A 21803-nucleotide genomic window follows, 5' to 3' on the forward strand; every position below is an offset into this window, starting at 1 on the left:
ACACTTTTGTGCGTTTCTCTCTAGAGCGCCTCTCGCGCTCGCCCCTCCTGCGCTCGCTCTTTCTTACCCTCACCTCCTTTTTCCCCCCTTCTCTCCCTTTCTCCTTGTCGTTCTCTCTCAGAGTTGTTGTTGTGGCCCCCTAGCTCCTTCTCCCCCCCGCCCCCCTTTTTCCCCTTGCCCTCCCCGGGGTGTGTGGCAACTTTTTCCCTCGCTTCTCCTTCTGTTTCCCCTTATATGTGACCATGGCAGTGCCGGCGGCTTTGATCCCTCCGACCCAGCTGGTCCCCACTCAGCCCCCGATCTCCACGTCTGCTTCCTCCTCCGGCACCACCACCTCCACCTCCTCAGCGACCTCGTCTCCGGCTCCGTCCATCGGGCCCCCGGCGTCCTCAGGGCCAACTCTGTTCCGGCCGGAGCCCATCGCTTCGGCGGCGGCGGCGGCGGCGGCGGCGGCCACAGTCACCTCCACCGGCGGCGGCAGCGGAGGCGGCGGCGGCAGCGCGGGCAACGGAGGCGGCGGCGGCAGCAACTGCAACCCCAACCCCAGCCTGGCGACCGCCAGCGGCGGCGGCGGTGGCGGCGGCGGCGGCGGCGGCGGCGCCTCCAGCACCCCCATCAACGCGAGCGCGGGCAGCAGCAGCAGCAGCAGTAGCAGCAGCAGCAGCAGCAGTAGCAGCAGCAGCAGCAGCAGCAGCAGTAGCAGCAGCTGCGGGCCCCTCCCCGGGAAACCGGTGTACTCGACCCCGTCCCCAGTGGAAAACACCCCCCAGAATAATGAGTGCAAAATGGTGGATCTGAGGGGGGCCAAAGTGGCTTCCTTCACGGTGGAGGGCTGCGAGCTGATCTGCCTGCCCCAGGCTTTCGACCTGTTCCTGAAGCACTTGGTGGGGGGCTTACACACCGTCTACACCAAGCTGAAGCGGCTAGAGATCACGCCCGTGGTGTGCAATGTGGAACAGGTTCGCATCCTGAGGGGACTGGGCGCCATCCAGCCCGGAGTGAACCGCTGCAAACTCATCTCCAGGAAGGACTTCGAGACCCTCTACAATGACTGCACCAACGCAAGGTAAAGAGCGGGGGGCAGCCTCCGCCGCCCGGGGTCCCTTCCCACCGGTCTCCTCGCCCTTCCCTCGCTCCCTTCAGGGCGCCGCTCGCTCCGCGCGCCCGCGAGCCGCGCGCTCCGCCGAGCGCGGCCCTCTCCTCTCTTTCCTCGGGGCTCGCCGGCCGCTCCCGACCCTCGGAGAAGTTGGCACCTCACCCTGCCCAGACCGCGCTCTTCCGGCCGGGTCCACCCCTTGCTGGCCCGGGAGCGGAGGCGCAGCCGCTGTTGCACGCGAGAACCCCAAGCCTCCGGGCAGAGGGGGCGGGAAGGAGGAGGACGGTGCCTTTCCAGGGGCCACAGCGCCCTTCCTGGGCCACGCCGGCGTCAGGGGACCCCTCTCAGCGCGGCCGCCCGTGTGCGCGCTCCCTCGGACCCGGGTTCCACCGCAAGGCGCGGGGCACTGGCCTGGCTGCTCGGAGGCGCCAGGCGGCATCCCGGGGGCGGAGGGAGGTCGTGACCCTGCTCGGCAGGGTTCGAGGAGCGGGAAGACGCGCTCCGGGTGAGGGCCCCGCGAGGTAGCCTTGGGAGTGGGTCACTTGGAGGTCGGGAGGGGGACGGCCCCAGAGGCCGAGAGGCCGGCGCAATCCCGGGGTACCCAAAGCGAGTTCAGCTCCGAAGCCCCTAGGGCAAGCCCGCGGAGGGGAGGGATCTGTGTGTGCGCGCATCTGTGCGTGTGTCCGCGTGTGAGCGTGTGCGTGTGCAAAGAAGATGAAGGGGTACGTTTGCCCCGGGGCAGACGCGAGGGGACCGTCAGGGTCCCTTCCGTAGGGGAAGGTGACCGGGTGCCTGAGACTCTTGGAAGCTGAACCGGAGAGATGGGGAAGGAAGACCACAGCTTGCTTTCTCGCTTTCTCTCCAAACTGTTCTTTTTTTCTTTTCCTTTTTTATCCCTTTTCTTTTCTTTTCTTTTTCTTTCTTTTTTTTTTTTTCTTTTTTTTTTTTTGTTAAGGGTTAGTAGCTCACGCAATGAGCAGGTGCAGGCTTTGCACTGGGATGCTCTGTGTACCTGAATACCGGTGCCATGGCTTCCCCAGCCCGGCAAAGCGCGGGAACTCTATAGAGGCCACGGGACCTGGAGCCAGGCCCGACCAGTTTTATGCTAATGAACGCTCACTGGGGGAGGATCTACCGAGAGGGGGCGGGAGTAGGGTAACTTGGCAGTTTCGGGGTAGAAGTGATCATTCCACCCGCTCTCACGGTTCCGTCTTGTCCCTATCGTTGGCTGCAGAGGGGAAAGTTCAGAGATACCGGGTAAAAGCAAGTAGGGAAAGTTGGAGTCTAGAAGTGAGTGCGTGGGAACTGCGCGCAAAATGTGTGCAGCGACTTCGGTACCTTCCAAATAAGTTTAAAGATCGGGAGAAGAAGCGGAGTTTTACTTCTTTTGGGTGTGTTCCCCTAGGAGAGCTAGGGAAACAGAGGCGGCAAGGAAAGGCGCAGGACTAGACCAGAAGGAAACCGGGGTAGAAAAGCCCCTAGCTATTTCTTCCTTGGGAGAAGACTTCTGGCTAGTGCCCCCGGAAGACTGGAAGACGAAAAAGACTCGAATTCCAACCCAGTAAATGTCTTACCCTGACCTAGCCAGAAACTCTTTTCCGTGTTTATTTGCCATTCTTTGCATCGGGCCATGGGTGTATATCTGGGTTTTGAACCTTTATTTCTACTATTTTTGGGTGAATGCTGAGCGCCCGCGTGTGTGTACGCGCACGCGTGCCCAAGAGTCTGGACAGGTGGCAGTAAAGATTGAGGGGGAATCTTGATCACTAAACGTCATTTACGGAGATAATTGGAGTTCTTGGGTGTTCAGAAGATAACATATTTACAAAAAATCTACTGTTAAAACAAGTTGAATCAGGGCAGAAAATTGTTGCGGAGTTGTTATAAAGAATGCTAGTCAAAATTTGAAGCCAGTTCAGATATGATTGCGGTGAAATTGCCTACCTATCCAGTAGATTGGTGAAGCGCTGTTTTTCTTAGTAACCAAACCACTCTTCTCTTGAATCTTCTTTGTGTGTTTCTTACAGCACACACTGTACTAGATAATTAATGGCCATTTCGCATAACACGCAAAAAAATTGGTGGAGAAAACTCCCTTCAGAGACTGCAATGTTATAATCAATTTAAAGCAGGTAGTGTTACACCACTTACAATTATTCTCTTGGTGTTTTGTGTTTTTTTTCCAGAAATTTCTGAAAATATGGAATTTTCAGGTTTTGGAATTGAAGTCCTCACCATATGGTTGCAGAATATTCTTAAAGTTATTAGGAAATAATTTTAAAGTATTTTTTCCCTGAGGTTAACAAAGCCTCTGGAGTTAAAACTTTCAGAGCCAAGATAAGTTAAATCCAGTAAAACTGTTTATCCCTTCAAAAATATCTCATCAGTACTCTATTTATATTTCAATCACCTCGTTTTAATACTTTACAATGAAATGTGTTATTCCAAAACTCTATTTCAGGTTAAAGTTAAATGTGGTAAGTTTGTTGATTTACTATTGCATTTTGATCTTTTATCAACTACAAGACTTTCTCAAACCTAAACACATGCAAATACTGAAGAAGATGTGTAGTTGTAGATATCTGCCTAGGTTTTCCTAATTCTGCCACTGACTAAGAAAATAGAAAACTTATCATTGAACTCCCTCTCACCAAAATATACTGTTTGCATTGTGATGCATTATTTTTTAGTGATAATTACAAGTGTTACTGTCTTATTTCTCAGCGTTGGAAACAATACCTAAAATATTTTTATCTTGAATTTACAAAACTAAAATTACCCTTTTCATTCAAGTCCAGTTTATGCCCTTACTACTAAAATCCTTTTTCATTCATCTGTATATATTGATTTCTTTCATTATGGTTTCTTTCTCCTCTGGCTACTTAAGAGACTATCTAAAGGAATAATTGATGCAAAAGATAAGAGGAACTGTGCAGAAAGGCAAACTATATAAAATAATATGTACATAGTGTGCAAGAAACATTAAATCTTAGCACTCTCAGCTTTTTAAAGAACATGTATTTAATTACGTCTCTTAAGAGTATTTAGATACCAGAGAATTTGAGGAACCAAAATTTTTGATGTTAAGGAAAAGAAGCGTTCATAAGCTTGCTCAATGTGGCTCAGTAAGTTAGTAACAAACCTCGGAGTGGATTTAATTTGCTTGGGGCTATTGCATCAGTGTGCTATCTATGAAAACTAGAATAAATGTTGAAGCCATCTGTCATTACCACAAGGAGATGAAACAGAGACTGTCACCTCCTTGATAGTAAAGCTAAATAAAATAGGGGTCTCAAAGCATGAAAGAAAATATAAGGAAATATATTTAAAAGTTGTCAGAGGACAAAGTCTGACCTTGATCACCTTCCTCTAATTATTATTTTTCAACTAAACATTAGTTGCATGAACTTGGCTGTTGCAACAGAGGTCACTTAATTAACTGGTAACCATTAAACAACAACAAAAAAAGAAAAGTAATTATGTACATGGTCAAGTCTCTGAGTCAGTTGCTTGTTTGTAGATTTGGGTTAGCATTCAATTTTCTGTGAATTCAGGTAATAAAAAGTGACTGTTCTATTTTGTCATCAAAAATAATTTTTTTTTTTTTTTGAGCATTGCCAGAAGTTGATTTTGTCTCAGGATCTTCCAAACCAGCTTGTGATTTGGGTCCTACGTAGCCCTAGATTTACGAAGTTTTTAACTTGGAAAGATTCCAGTTAGTTTTATCAGACATTTTATATAAATATACATATATTTACAAACAGTATTCTTTTGCCTTAAAAGTCAGTACCATCTATTGACAGGAAATTGAGAGACTACATGTCTTTTTTTGTCCAGTGGTAATATACGAATGCAGTTTTAGTATAAGAAGTATAAAATATTTTCCAATTCTTGGCTCTTTTTTTGTCAGAAGATTTTTTAAATAAAAATAGCATATTTATTTAACATTTCCTCCGTTGCATGCTATTCAATGGCACGGACTTATGCATTTATGCCTCGATGTAGAAAGTTTCAACACAATACAGACTCCCTTCTCACAGATAATTATGATACTTAGCACAGAGAAATTCAAAACTTACTTCAAATAAAGAGAGACTATGCTTTTGAAGTTTTTGTATTACAGTCTATTAATGGCTCCTGTAAAGCCTGATGTCTCGTCGTATAACATTTCAAGAAAAATATGGCATAATTAGAAGAGTAGGGCCTAAAATGTGAAAGTTTTTTGGTTCCATCACTTATCTCTGCACACTTTTTAAATGTTGGTAAATTGCAGTTTAATAACTAATACATAAATAAAATCTAAGAATATGCTCACCTCGGATTTACCTTGTTTAATCACATTATGTTGCAAGATACAAATTCTCAAGTTATTTGGATAATATCTTTCAAATCTGTTTTTTTTTTTTTTTCCTTGGAGTTAGTCTCCAGTGATATCATAATCATTATTGTCACATAGTGCACATAGTTATGAGGATGAAGATGGTTTACTTTCTGAACTCCACGGTTAATGTCCTGAGACACTTAATTTGATTTGCACATTTAATATTTTATTTTGTGATGATTCAAATATTATGTATAATAAACTACAAGACAGGCTTATTTTTTTCTTGTCAGAGTTTTCTTGCATAAAATTTTTGTATTTGCATTTAAGGCAGAATTTTTAAACTTCATTTAGTCTAAATCTGCTGGTTTTTTTTGTTTAATCTACCACATTTCACAGAAGTTGCATATAAATTATTGAGACCAATATTAGCCACTCTCTTTGCCTCACTACCTTCCCCAACCTTCTGAGTTGTGACACCCAATATTGATTAAAGTCTAGGCTGGATTTGAGCATAAATCACTCTTCTCTTTGGTGATTTACCATGTGTGATTCACTAGCATACAAAAACATAATATGCTTTATTGTTTCTCATTTGCTGTTTTGTTTTTGGAATGTGTAGCATTTGTAGCTTAATGTGCTTAATGTGCAACCAAGAAGTTGTTATTTTAGGAACAATTTGTGCTTTGACTGTCAATTAGTATTATTTTACCTTTCCAAGTTACTTTACTAAATTGTTTCATACAGTTGCCTTTGTTAATCAAGTAAAATAATCATTTAAATTGCATTGTATTAGCAACATAGAACACATGTATTGCAAAATATAATAAGAAATGAAACTCTCACAGGTTGTAAGCTGTCTCCCTTTGAATCTTTGTCTGAAGAAATTAGTTTGAAATATGCCTTCTTAAATAGGTACAGGTGAGTCTTCTAGATTTCACTAAACATTTTGGTTTTAAGGTTTTCGTTACTTGATTCTTTAGAAAAGTTCAACTTTGCCTGAATTTAATATTTCCAAGATTTCATTTTCAGATTGTTCACCAAGGGGAAAAAAAAAAATCACATCAATTTATATACCTTTAAAATGACCAAAAAATGTGAAAAAATTGATATTAACTATTTGGATATTTTAACATGTATTTAAGATAAAGTTTTATCATTTTATGTTTGAATTGTTATGAGAATAGAATGACCTTAGCATGTGCCAGCATGTGCCATTCTCTTTACTGAGTTACTGCACTGTGATTGGTCAGTCGTGTGTGTGTGTGTGTGTGTGTGTGTGTGAATGCTGCAGCTAAAAATTCAGTTAAGAATACATTAAAAATACATTTATATTTATATTTTCAGACTTAGAGACTGCATTAAGGAGGCTCTTTTCCATTATATTTGTTGTGTTCAATAATTTATTTTTTAATGAAGAAAACCTGACTTAAAAGCCCACCAAATGGGGCTTAGATAAGTGGACTATCAAAGGCTCTGATCTGCACAGATACATGTATCTCAGGCATACCAGTGGCTCTGTGAGCCCACATTGTCCTCAAATTCCTTTACTTTCCTTCTCCTCAACTTGTCAGAAGTATTTCCAATCAAAAGTATTTTTTTTTTGCTATAGTATCTGTCCTTTAAATAACTTTTAATTGCTGATATTTGCTTTTTAGAATACATCACAGTATAGAAGTGTCTCAATTAGAATAGTGAGGTTAGCTTACCAAATTATTTCTTTGGAAACACCAAGGATAGTATATTTATATTTGGTCTAGTAGTTAGTTATTATATTCAGTCTAGTAATTAGTTATTATTAGATTAAGTGGTGGATCATTTTATATTGATGCACCTATTTACTTTGGGAAGGTTTTTGAGAATCTTTTAAGAGGGGGTCTATTACAGATACCTGTCCAATTTAAATGTACATATTTATTTTATAAGTATTAATATCCATATAATCATATATAGAGAATGATGCAAATCACTACATGATCCAAAATCAGAGACCTTGAGCCAGGTGCATTTTAAATTTCTTGTGTGTTCTGATTTGGATTTATCTTATAAGATAGGAGGATTCTAATTCACTCATTTAAAAAAAATTTGCATGTGGGTTTTTCTAAATTGGATATAGAAATGTCCAATGACCGAACTTTGTTAAAGGTGTGGCCCTGTTGCTTTCTGATTCATATTAGCTTGGAGTTGATCCAGGATATCAAGCTGGGATTCTTTTGCACGTTTAAATGTACGTGACTTGAGTGGAAGCTGTCAAAGACAACTTACTAAACTGGAAAACTCACTGTGTATTTAATTTGTCTTATATTTTTGTGCTTATAAACATATTGTAGTGTCTAAAAGTCTGCAGCATGGCAACACACTGAATAGCCAGCTGTTTTAAAAAAAGTTTTAGAGAGTAGTGATAAAAAAAAAAAACAGTTTAACTGAAGCATCTAAAACATGTTATTATCTAAGATGAATACACTACCTAGAATATAGTGCATGTTTCTTGCAAGAAATAGGAATTGTTTACTATGATTTGAAGACTAAAAGTAATTTAACTATAGGTAGATTAATAATAATCTTGCAGTGGATTTTGAAGGTAGTATATATATTTAACAAAAAATTGGATATGCTTTTCAAGCATGATTTTCTCAAAGCAAATATTGAAATGGGCAACAAAGTAGATTGGTTACTTTTGGTTAGTAACATTGAAGAATTGAGGAATGTTTTCCTTTCCTTAGAATAAATGAAGGGAGGGGTAAACGAAGTATTAAAAGTCACAATGTAACTTATCTTTGAATTTATATATGGTATCAAATGTTTCTAAATAATTAGATTACCCCTGTAGTCACAACAGGAAAAAACAATGCTTTTCTTCAAGGACAAGGAAAATATATCAGGAAAGAAAGAGTACTAGTCAAAAGGGAATTATTTTATAGAAGCACATACAATCATTTGCAGTAAATACTTGCTAGTTCAGTTTAAGGGATATGGTCATTTCTTAAGTAAAGGTAATGATAATCAATCTCTAGAGTATATTAATCAAGAAATATTTCATTACATTCACATATCAAGCAGATGAAGTATTTTGTTAAAATCTTAAACTGATTGTATTCAGAAATTGTATTAATAGCAGCAGTAGGTCAGCTGTTTTATTCATAGCCTTATATTTTAAAAACATTTTGTTTATGTATGAACAAATCACTGAAGCTGTAACTAATCTTTGAACCCATCACAGCTCTGCTAAAATAGACTGATATATTCAACAGTATTAATTCTTATTTTATATTTAAAATATCTGTTTTTTTAGCTTAATTTTTGGAAATGATATATATGTCTTAAGTTAGGCAGTTTGTAGCTTAATAGTGCCTCTGGATTTTAAATGAATAATTTGGAGCACTTTTCTTTGTAATATCACTGTTCACACATTTTATACTAGGATGAATGTTCTTGTGTATGCAACAAGTATAAAATTTCTATTAGTATTCAAGAGATCTTTGTGGTGGATATTTTTGTTTATGTTAAGCTTAGCCCATTTGTGGTCTATGTATTTATGCTTAAGTAATTATAATCCCTTTATTAGAAAAGCTTTTACGTATATTATTTGTGTTTGTACACACACACACACACACACGAGAGGCATGTAGAACATAGGGCCAGAAGACCAACAAGTTACTTATAAAAATAGCTTAATTTTGCTTTCTGTAATTCATTTAATATAAAATAACACATGAAAAGCCAATTCTACTTTAGTGAATGACCATAGAAAACTATATTTAAAATTACTTTTAGGGTGAAAGATGTAGTTTATATTTAAATGTTTTAAAATATAATTATAAATATAACATTATATGGCTATTAAGACAGTGATTAAACACTTATCTTGATTTTCCTAGACCTTTATTTTTATGGTAACTAAGATATACTTTTAATTCTCTACAAAAAATATTTATAACTGATAAGTATTTTATTGTATGAAATCGACATTAAACTATTAGGTACTAGAATCTGTACATTACTGAAGAACCTTTAAAGTGCTTGATGTCATAGCACCATTTCTTTTATTGGTTTATTTCATTGCTGCTTGCACTTTGGAGCAAGCATATCCTTTAAAATCAGTGGATAAATGATAGGAAAACAATATCATAATCTAAGAAAAAAAGATTGCTCTTCTAAAAGCTTTGCCATCAATGAGATGAGTTAGGAATGAGGTCAATGGGTTAATCTGCAGGTCTACATAAGGAGATGTGTATTACCACTTCTTGCAGTGGACTGTAATTGTCTTTGAAAACACCTGGTAGAGGTCCAGTTAAATTGAAATCAATTACTTTCTCAATCATTCCATGGCATATGTCAAGTCATTACCTCATTGGTAAAAGTGCAAACATGCATGCATTTTTTTTGCAAAGCAGGAAGAAGCTTATAAAACAGTGATTGCTTAAAGGACTCTGCTTCATCTAAAGCTTGAGGGATTAAAAAAAAATCACTTGGACATAGTAACTTAAAATGACATTTGGTAAGAAGTTCATCTTTGCATTTAGTTATCTAAGTAAAAACAATATTTCACATTCCTTTCTGCATCATCTGGTATGTATATATACTTAAAAGTTAGTGAGAATGGTTTCAAAATATTTTATGACATGTGACCTCTGACACCTTTATTCTTATTTTCTAAGAACCCTCTGACAAGTATATATTGTAATCAAAGATGAATATATGTCTGCTCTTCACTGATTTTTTTTTTCTTCACACCATTGACAGTACATGCAGATTTGAACTTGTAGCCAGGAACAGTGCTTCCATGCTTCAAATTGCCAGAAGACCCCCAGGGATGGAAACTTGACCTGCTTTTATGAAACCATAGAATTACATTTATACAAGTTACCCCATGGGAAAGGAATGAACTGATCCCAATTCAAACCTTAATATTGGAGCCTTCTGGGTCAAATTTGATTTTTCTTTCTGTTAACACCTGTTTAGCTCCCAAATTTAGTAACTATATATTCTTAGGAAATTTACAAAATACTATTCATGAATGGCATTTCACAGTTAAGCCAAAGTGCCATCAGAATTTGGCAGCTATTCAAGATTTCACATGTGACTAAGATGCTACATTTTAAAACAAAATATCTACCTTTCAAATATATATGCTAGATGTTAAAAGGTTAAACATAAATGTGTTTAATTGGACATGGGAACATTTATTTTGTACTTTTTTTTATTAATTTCTCTCCACAGAAGAGTCAGCCCAAGTAGGGAAAGAAACTTTTTTTCAGGGAGTTATTCCCTATGATAACATTTCAGAATACAGATTTTTATATGAGTATATTTAATTTTTCTTAGATTCACATTTTGAGAGGTTAAAGTTCTTATTGTATTTTTAGCTGGATCACTTGAAAGTTTTCAGAAGGCTCCCTTTGCCACTAGCAATAGCAAATGAAGATCACTGACAAATTTTATATGTAAAAGCCATTTTTATTTTAGTTATGTGGACTGGGGCTAAGTTGGAAAACTAAAATTAATCATAGGTACAAAATAAAGAGGTATTTAGGTATGTATAGTTTGCTTAATTTCTGGAATATCAAAATGCTATATCATATATCTCTATATATATATAAATGGATAATGTATATAAAATGGTAGGCTTATAATATCTCTGCCTATAATGGGTGATATTAAATGACTACCATTAGATTTAGAACCTACCTCTTCATATAGAACAACTTGCTCTTGATCTTATATATACAGAAACATTTTATAAAAGGTAAAGCAACACATATACATATATATCCCCCACTCAAGTATATGCAATGACAAAAAATAATTCCATGATTGGATTTTGGAATTGAGGTTAGCAAGTTCCTTTTCCAATAAAAATTAGAGAGAATTTCAAAGATCTTTCACTTCCTTTTTCACTTAACATTGGTAAAATCATTTGGATAATTGGCTATTTCCTTACAAGAACTAAACATAAAAATTCCTAATAAGAATGGTTATAACAAATCAATTCTTGGAGTGTGGAAGAAAAACATTGAGATTTCCAGTGAAAGGAATACCACTTTTCTTACTATCATAAGTCATGATTATCAAGGAGAAAATATTTAGGGTTTTAAACATATGTTGCTTATTTTTTATTGGCTGTTCTGTGACAAAAAAAGAAAGCTCCTTAACTTTCACTGTAAGCTAACAGTTTTCTGCCTTGCCTCAACACATCATTTGAATGAAGCTGAAAATTAAGTCAGTCATTTGGATGTTTCCTAAGATCACTCTGTTGCCATATTTATAAAATAGCAACATTGATTAAATATTTCATTTAATTTAAAAGTTTGACCCAACTAGTTTCATGGTTATTTGACATGGCAATTGGTCTGCACATTCTCTGACTGTGAAGGAAGGAATGGAGGGAGGCAGATCACGTGACTGCACAACTTCATGCTGTTCTTAAAAGGAATCTAGTTAGGAAAGGCAGCTTATTCTGACTTTTGTAATGGCGATAATATGAAGTTTCTATGACCTTTGTCTTCCAGTGGCACTTTGCAGCTCAATTTCTAATAACGATTGATAGTATACCAAATGAACTGCAAAACAAAACAAAACAAAAAAACCCCAAAACACCTTAAAAAAATCTTGCTATAAAGTGTGTGAAAGGAGAGGTGGAGCTTTTATATTTTAGATAATTCTCTGTAAGTAGAGTGATCCTTAATTTTGCACAGAATTCTACATCGTACCTCATATAGGAAGCCTTTAGACGCCAAACTAAATTTCATCCTCTTAAATATCTTTATCATCTAAATTGTCCTCATAATAAATCCTCTTTATTTTTGGTAGACACTCTAGTGAAATTTTGCATGAAATATAAATCCATATTTACCCATAACTATCTATCCAAAAACAGAACAAGCTGGGTTTTTGAGCTTTTGATATTTAGATTGGATTCCTCTAATTCAACAGAGTGAAAATATGGTTTATTTTTATTTATTTTCTTCTAATTTAGGAAATGACATTAAAATGGTATATATTTGATCTGAAGTAAACTTTTTTGCTCTTGCTTTTGGGGAGTGGGTTAAATAAGGGCCCATGACAGGGATGCTGTTTGTTTTTCACAAAAGTTGTTTGTGATTTCAGGTACTCTTGGGAAATCTCTTGATCAGATTCACATCTGTTCCTGTCAAAGTGGGTGCTAAGATACCGGTCACCCAGCAACCATGTCCAAGAGGGAATTGGGCCGATAATAACTTCAAAAAGGAATGACAGATGCTAGATTAGGATGAAAGACAAAACGCATGAAAAATGAGCTTGTTAGAATCAAAAATTTGTTCAAGCACCTTTATGCAAATTAAATGAATATTGAATATTTGCATGCATTTCTACTTTTTCATTTGATTGAAAAGAAAAGAATAGCACATTTAAACTCACAAATGTGACTTTTTCTTTTGTACTAATCAGCATACAAAGCTGAATCTCTTTTTTAAAAAAAATCAGATTAGCCACCTGGGTTCTTATATCTCTACTAAGTATATTGCAATGTTTTTTGTATAACAATGGTACTCTTTGGGACAACTTAGTTTATCTAATTTTTTTCATAATAAGCAGTCTCGTGTGAAGGTTATTTTAGATAAATATAAATCTACTTCTTGAGAAAGCATTTCAAAAGTAACCTTATCCTATTGTCCTTGAAATTGGTTAATGTACATTAATAAAAGATCACTCAAGATGAATTCACACCAAAAGCACAGGCTTCTCATTGACAGGTTAAATAACAATGCATTAAAGTAAAGCAAGGTAGTATTCCTGAAATGAAAAGTAGACAGAAAGATCGCTTCAAAATTTAAGATGCTTTTTGATATATTACTAGTTTTTCTATTGAATTGTTTACATACTAATCAGAATTTAGAAGAGCCTGATAAAATGTAGTGATTGAGAGAGGTTTCTGAGTCTTGGTTTAGCGATGTATAATGTGGTCACGTAGAGAAATTGATTTTCTTCAGAAATTAATTAATTTTTCATATCGCCCTAAGCTGCAGTTAAAAAGAGTGCATACTTGTCTGTTTTTTCCAGAAATATTGCCTAATCATATTAATACCATTGCCCCAAGGATGAAAAGATAATTGTACAAATGCATTTGGAAATATGTATCACTGAGTATTTATGATTAAATTATGCAAATGACCTAGCTCTCATCCTTTCCAGACCCAGATTGTCTAATTAGGATTGATATGCTGAATAGATGTTCCAGAATTTGAATACAAGCATGTCCAAGGAGCAGAAAATTGGAAATGACAAGGCTGAAATCCAAAGAAAAGTGTCTTTCGTTTCTATACTGTGTTAATGTGCTGTTAGCAGTTGAGGGTTTTTTCCCTCCCTTTGGCTATTTTGTGACTCATATGTCCATATTAGAAGCAAGTATGCAAAATGAATTGAACTTCAGCAAAAAGCATTTCATTTCTATTTGGTGCTTATATAAAGATAATAATTCCCTTGTCATTCAAAAAGAACATCACTATTAAGTTGCTTCAAACAGTGTAAACTTAACCTTAACTGAGTGAAGTTTTAAAAAACTTCCTTTGTATTGGTATCAAACCTTTATTTCAAAGCTAGCTATCCAAACTTCATGGCATACCGTTGCAGTATTTTCTAAGGATGTGCTTTCTTGAATCTACAGTTTATTCATTTATTCATTTACTTAAATACCTATCCCCTTATATTTGGAGAAAAGTTTTCCAGTAACAGTTCTGATTAGCGGGAAAAAAGCAGCACTTTAAATGTAACAATGTTTGAATTTGAGGTCCTCAGCAGGCTTTCTCCCTCACTGATTACACTCATTCATCTTAGATGGAGGGGTGGTAGTGAGGGGGTAGGAAGGGACTGAACTGTCAGGACTCCAGCCTTTGTTAAGCAGCGGGTAGTCACTGCCTCTGAACCCGCCTGGCTCCTGCTTTCCATCTGCAGGATGATGGATTGCTATGTTTAATACATTTCAGCTTTTGTCTGTCATAGTATGGACAGACAGTACTATCAGTGATTTCAACAGTGATTAGGGAACAGTTTCAAATCCCTCCTATTGGCCAGACAGCTCCCAGGAACATCTGATGAAACATATTCATTGGCACTCTCACCATGTAAGAGTATAGTTTAACTAGGCAGAGATTGTACATTCACTGTTTAAACCAGTGCTGAAGCCCACTGAGAATTTTACTGGACCATATATCCACTTTAGGACAAAGTTACACGTGACAATATTGTAACAACATTGGGGTCTCAAACTAAAATATTTATCTCAAGTAGTCCCAAGGTAAGATAAATTTGTATTCGTTAAATAGTAACAGCATGTGTTTAACGGCAGAACTGTATTCCATAGACTATGATGTCAATTGTTGCTACTCATCAATATTGAGCTGTCCAGCTATGTTGGGAGGGTAGAATGTGAGGACTATGTTAAAACAATAAGACATGACATGGCATGTGCTATTCTGGGATTTGCTGAGCTGTGGGTGCTTTGTGGTTCACAGGTCCAAAGAGTGAATGATTTCAACAACCAGAACACCACTATGTACAGCTCAATATTTTCCCTGGAGTGTTTTATTCTATTTATAAAACTGGTGCTAAGAAAATACAATTATCTAAAGGAAACCAAAATATTCTTTTAAACCATTGGTAACTTAGGCAAAGTTTTATTTGGAAAACTGGACATATCTAAATCAATAGAATTTTACTAATACTATTACAATGGACCAAATGTAATGTAAATTACAAAGTAAATTTAAAAGTGTATTATGAGCATGGAGTTGCAACTCTCTGAAAAAACAGGTAATTATCAAAATACTTAATTCAGCCAAAATTTTGCAACAAAAATCTAAATCAGGAAGAGACACGTGTTTTCAACTAATCTCTATTAATAGGAAAGATTAAAGAAAAAGTTTAGATAAGTTAGCCCCAAATATTCAATGAGAATAAGAACTCCAGAATATAACATAAGTCCCCAATTATATTTTCTCTTACTGAGATGGTTCTTACATTGCAAAATTTTCACCTGAGATCCTTTCAGTAAAGGTTTCTCATTTTGAATATGGTTACAAATACACAAACGCACAAATTCACGCATACACGGCATACCATGTTTCTTTTTAACCAGTTCAATAGCTAAACTTGTTGGCATGTTGACATTGCTGATTTAGTAGTAAGGGCAGGTGGGGCTGTGCCTCCTGTGAGAGTTATACAAACATTCATATATTTTGCAGCTTACCTTGTTCTTTTTTTTTTTTTGCATCTTTATTGGAGTATAATTGCTTTACAATGGTGTGTTAGTTTCTGCTTCATAACAAAGTGAATCAGTTATACATATACATATGTTCCCATATCTCTTCCCTCTTGGGTTATCTTGTTCTTTGCTTTATTTTAAAGCTTGTCTTATTGAAACGGTGTTCAGCATAAAAATTGTGCCTTCATTCAGCCTATTCTACAGGAGTCATTCGTCCGAGTAAATCGAAGGTATAGCTCATAGTAGACTTCTGTACAGAAATTGCATAACTGAGTTTAAGTAAATCTAGATTTTTAATCAAAGCTGTTCACAATTTATATAGCACATGTAAAATAATGTACCACCCCTCAACAACTGCCTAATCATTCTAATGTGTGGTTGTCACATCTTTAGTCGTAGAGTATTGCATATTCATTTATTGCCTTCATAGTGTGGGTGGGGGACAGGTGGAGAAGTGGCAAAGCGTTTATTCTTTTAGAGAAAAATAAGGTATTAGGGGACAGCTATTAGCAGGTCACACCCCCTGAAATCACTGTGATGTGCGGAATTTCTACCAAGTCAAATGGAAATGCATGGATGAGGCAACTAGAGTTCAGGTTCTGAGCTTTGAGCTCTCAGCAGCAGATTGAATGGAAGAAGAGGCAATGTTGAGTCAATACTCTGTTCTAAAGCAGAACCATCTCATGGGATGGCTGTCCTTACCTTGCTATGTTCCTTCCCTTAACTATTTGTTAATAATTTTTAAGGGGGTAATCAATAATCAGTAGAAATTTAGGATTAAGGATCTGGCTGGGGGATAAACCTTTAAGAGAGGAAAGGAGCTCTTATACCATATAAAATCTATAGACACTTTCCCTCCAAATGTTATAGAAAATGTGTTTGGCAAATGCAAATGTGTAGTTTGCCCATAGGTGAACTATTCAGAATCGTATCTCCTGTAACATTGGGAGTGTGTGTGTGTGTGTGTGTGTGTGTGTGTGTGTGTGTGTGTGCGTGCGCGCGCATGCGCACATGCATGCGTCCACATGTATACTGTAGGTTGCCAACCCCTGTTATACACATTGTTAGTCCTATGTTTAGTTAAACACCATAATTATCAAGTAATACAAGTCATTTGTCTTACTGTGGTTAAACAAAGAAAAAACGTGTGCTAAAAACTAAATGAATGAGTTTCTCAGGAAGCTAAACGAACAAGTTTGTTGTCTGAAATGTTTCAGAGTGGAGGAAGCTTAGAACACCCTTTAATCTATTCCATCCATCTCTGGCCACAGTGAGAGTGCACTGGCTTCTGTGTGTGTGCACAGCAGCTCTGGGCTTAGCGTCCAGCTTTTACTGTTTGGTGGATCCACAGTTTGGGGGAAAATAACGAGTCAGGCTGGCAGGTTCAACTTCTTTTTTCTCAGGAGCTTCCTATAATGATTCCACCTCTAATGAGGTGAATTACTACTGCATGAAAAAGGAGAAAAAAGGGTTTTGGCCATCTTAGCTAATAAATCACATTGACTGCATGGCTGATCAGATCAATTGTGCATAAATCAGTGCCTTAAAGAGTCTTAAACTAAGATTCTACCAAAGACCAATCGATCCACCGGCTTGTGTAAAGGCATGGTCTCTTGCCCATAGCAAACTGAACAGGAGTCCACAATATTGAAACAGTTAATATGCTGTCAGATGTTGAAATGAATGTTTTCAGATCTCAAGGGCACGACTGTGATGAGTAAAGCAGTTGTGACTGGGTTGCGTCAACTAATATGTTTTTGTCTTTTCTAGTTCACTTTTATTTGTTAGCAAGAAAATGTAATTCTCAATACATATACGAAAACTAAGTTTTGAAAACTTTATCAACAAGTGTAAGTTTGGGGAATTGTTTCCCACAAAGATATTATTATGTTATTTCAAAAAGAAATTATTATGGCTATCCAAGAGGAGTATTTCATTACGATAATAGCTGTAGATTTGAGATTTACTAATCTATAGAAAACCTGGGGTCATGAGAACAATCTGGAAACTTGATTTCAAGTTCTGATTCTATCAGTTACTAACTGGGAGATGTTGGATTAGTCAGCTGGAACTTTCATACTGTCAAATGTAAAATAGGGATAGTAAAGATAACTTTTCTATTTATTTTAAAAGAAGGTTGTGAGGATAAGAATGTGATAATAATTATTTGAAAGCACTTCAGAAATAGTAAGGTGCTTTTCAAGAGTTGTTATCTGTTTAGAATTCCCATTACTTTTTAAAAAATTGAGACATAATCTACATATTGTGTAAAGTTTAAGGTTTACAATTATATACTTCAAAGTTGCTAAGAGACTAGATCTTATATGTTCTCACCCAGCTATGTTATTTTACCAGAACCATGCACAAAAGCATAAAGAAAAATCTATTTTGGTTTTTGCTGTCACACTCTTCTCCTCTTTCTAAGGAAGTAACAGTGAAATCACAACTATTAAAAGGAACTTGTGAATTCTGAAAAATTAGTCTTTTTATAAATATAAAGTTTATTAAAGTTTTATTGCCATTAACTTTCAGACATTTTAAATAACAATTTAACATGACAAAATCTTTGAAAAGCAAGAAAAGATGAAATATAGCCATAGCATCTGCAAAGGAAATAACTTATTTTATTTCAGGGAGTATGACATCCAATAGCTACAGTAACCGCTATGCAATTCACTATTAAAACGGGAGATTCTAATAAGTTTACATCAGGTTTCTCTTCCTTTTCTTTTTGCTAAATCAGGTATTATTGAATCTTTGATTTCGTTTTAAGTTGCCTAGAGCATTCTATTATAGTTAAGTCCATAGGATTTTTTTTAACCAAATATATAATTTATAATTATTCTCTACCAAGCATCTCAAAATCCTCCCAAATGATTATTTTCTGGAGTCTCCTGTTTTGAAAATAAATTTGGGATAGGCATTCAAGCATCTTAACATGAAATTTGGTGTCTGCCAAATATTTTGTGAACTCATCAATCTAATATAATGTTGTCTATCTCAGAATACTACTTGTTCTGCCTTTGTCTGTAGATTTATAACAATGTCTTGACATTTTTGTAAATTATGTAACACACATAGTTTCTCCCTTGTTATATTGTGAAATTTAGTAGGTTGTTGAAATTGGATCTGATTGATTTTCTCCTTGGCATTTGTCTACAAAAGCATCTCATGTCTGAAATTCTCCAGAGGAGGGGAAATCCAGGAGGATTTCTTTTGCTGCATTCTTCCTTTATGTATCTAAAGTTTTGAAATATTTGTGATCTGCTGTTAACAGTTTTAAATGTAGTTATAGAGATGCTTGCTGATAGAAGACGGTCTGGTTATTTCTTGAACTCATCAATTAATTTTAAAACTTGAAGAAATTTAATTTCTGGTGACTAATAATTACCTCCCTGTGATTTTTCTAGACTATTATCTTGCATTTATCTTGTTAAAATTCTCAGGTACTTTCTGGCACATAGTAGGCACTCATTACAAGTAAAATTGACTTTCTTATAGAATTTTTGTTTGCATATTATTGAATTATATTAAAATACTTTTATGAGATTCTTAGTTTTAGGGAATTTTGGTTATAACCAAGAAATTAAAGCATGAATAGAAATATATATGTTTTAGATTTTTATGTAGAAATAAAAAATAAAATGAAAGTATATTTAACATTAGTTCTTAAGTATAATATAAGGTGTCAAATTCTGGAATGTATCCCATGTTTTTGTAGTAGTTTAAGCACAAATAGTTACACTTTGTGTTTCTTCATGTATGTATAATTTAATAAGATTGAGATTTTACCTTTATCTCTATTATTATTATGGTTTATCAGATTAATTATGAAAGGTCACAAAACTTATAATTTTTGAAGTGTGTACAAATTTGAATTGAGTATATTCATATGCAGTTTAAAACATTACTATTGATAATAAAAATTACAGTTACGATTATTAGTGATTACTGTTTGCTAGATGTTATCTCTTTCATTCCCCATAGTAACCCTAAGAGGTAGGTTCTACCTGCTTTTAAAGAAAGATAAAGGTACTAAGGCTCAGAGCAGTTAATTAACTTTACCAAGGGCATACAGCTAGTACATGGCGAGTAGAGGAAACAGAATCCAAGAAATTTCATTCCAGAACTTTTATTTTCTATTTTCCTATTCAAATAATACTTAATCCATGACTCTAATCTAGATTGAAGTTTGAAGATTATAAATTATTTGGAAATAATAGTAATAATATAATTTTTTTTTAAATATTCAAGATGCCACTCCTATTACTGAGAGGTTATCATTCCCAACAGATATAAATAGGTTATTCTTGAAAGCTTGAAAACCACTCATCTGGGCATGTAATTGAGATTTAAACATCATTTGTATAGTAGATAAAGTCTGCTATAGGCAGAGTTTGTGACAACACTTCCCAGTTTTAAACTGGGAAGTAGCCATGGACAATTTGGGGTGGTGCCTGTTTTCTTTCACATGTTGTTCTTTAGAATAGGCTTCCTCATCTCATCTTAATCATCCACGTGGATGCAGTCTTCCATCCAAGTAGCTTGCCATTCTTTTTGGTGTCTTTAGATCTTTTTTTTAAACTTCTTTTTCACAGCAGAAAAAAAGTACTTTGCTGTTTTGTATCCTCATACTCCATATGAAGAACTTGTTTATCAGATTGGCACATTGTTGAGATTTGCAAGTTCCCTGGTGGGGTAGGTGCGTCATTTTGTTCATTTACATCTATTCACTTTAATCAAGTGTGGGAAATAATGTTTTTTAACCAGGTAAATATCATGTGGGAAAAGTGATGGAACTCTTGTTCCAGAATATCTACAGTTAAGATAAGGAGTTCATGTTGGTAAGATCTAAATATTTTGAGTATTTCTGTTAATGTTTAGTGTCTCATCAAAGTATTGCATATGTGATATATGGCACAACTCAGGAACAAAACGGTGTCATTTCGTACTTATTCAAGAGAGAAGGTATAGAGTTTATAAATAGTATTTAGCAATGACAGCTGTAATTCTGATGGTGGTTTGCTAAATTACATCAACTGTGTGTTGAAAAAGTGGCACGTGCCTTGATGTTTCTATAGTTTTCTGCCCATTCCTCTTTGACCTTACTAGCGGACTCGTTACAATGCTTTTCCACTGCCACCCTTCTACTATTGCCCTGGTTGCCTGTCCAGGATGATTTGAACTATTTCCTCACAACCTTGTTATTTCAAATTAACAATATTATGTGAAATAAAGTAAATTTATGGAAGTAAGTTCATTCACTAGTTCTGCTATAAATTTTAAGTATATTGTTCAGTTGTAAATTCCATTAGTTCATGCTCTTAGGATTCTCAAACCTCTACTTCTTCCTTTGTAACTTTCAATGCTAAGATTCAGGGGAGAGCCTCTTCTATGGAAAGCCAAGAATGGGCTGAAGGAAGTAGCGCCATTTTCACTTCTGCTAGAGACCTCTGTCTTAGAGATCTGACTTTGTGGTTTTCTCCAACAATCAAATCGAAATTTGATTCTTTACATTTATGACTTCCCTAAGGAGACAGTCACACTGTTTCAGAAACAGTGTGCTCATTTAAATGCTTGTTAGAAGTACACATATCAGGTTTAAGCATTAGGCAAAGCTTCCTGTAACCTTAACAATAAATGTCTTTCTAAATGATCCTAACGTGTGTCATCCATCGTCCACATGCTTTTTCCTTCGCTCAACATACTGTTGCATCAAAGAGCACTTCAGTTGGATCTTGATATATAGAATATTTGAACTGAACTTTTTTTCACTTGTATGTGTCTAGTAAACAAGAAACGCTTCTTGTGGAAATTTAAATTTTATTATAATGTAGCAAATTTGGAATTTAGAGTACTGTTGTTTTCAAAATTGAATAGAGTCCTAGAAGCATCAAGACTGTATTTTAAATCACTTTCAGGTAATACAGGACAGTAAAAAAGAAGCCATATACACTTTTCATAAAGTGGTGGTTTCAATATTGGAATGTTAGAAGCACGTCTGGTCCACTGTGAAATGTTATTGAAAATTAAGATTCTTTTAAATGAGCTACGTCTCACCTGAGCTCACTTTGTTTGCCAGTGTTCTAACAAGACATCCGGAAGACTTTGACAAGTCAGAAAAATAGATAGCTACCTCTTGACTG

The 21803-nt window shown here is 36.3% G+C and overlaps 1 protein-coding gene across 1 annotated transcript in view; it reads left to right on the plus strand.

Moving 5' to 3' along the window:
- Nucleotides 1-242: 242 nt before the first annotated feature.
- DACH1 (dachshund family transcription factor 1) overlaps nucleotides 243-21803 on the plus strand; it is a 414309-nt gene continuing 392748 nt past the window's right edge. The window contains exon 1 of the mRNA XM_027116097.1: nucleotides 243-1066. Coding sequence (XP_026971898.1) covers nucleotides 243-1066 — 824 coding nt within the window. The remainder of the gene's footprint in view (nucleotides 1067-21803) is intronic.

Source organism: Aethalodelphis obliquidens, unplaced genomic scaffold (genome assembly GCF_003676395.1).
Source record: "Aethalodelphis obliquidens isolate GAN/ISIS:26980383/991018 unplaced genomic scaffold, ASM367639v1 scaffold15, whole genome shotgun sequence".
In the NCBI taxonomy this organism is placed as follows: Eukaryota; Metazoa; Chordata; class Mammalia; order Artiodactyla; family Delphinidae; genus Aethalodelphis; species Aethalodelphis obliquidens.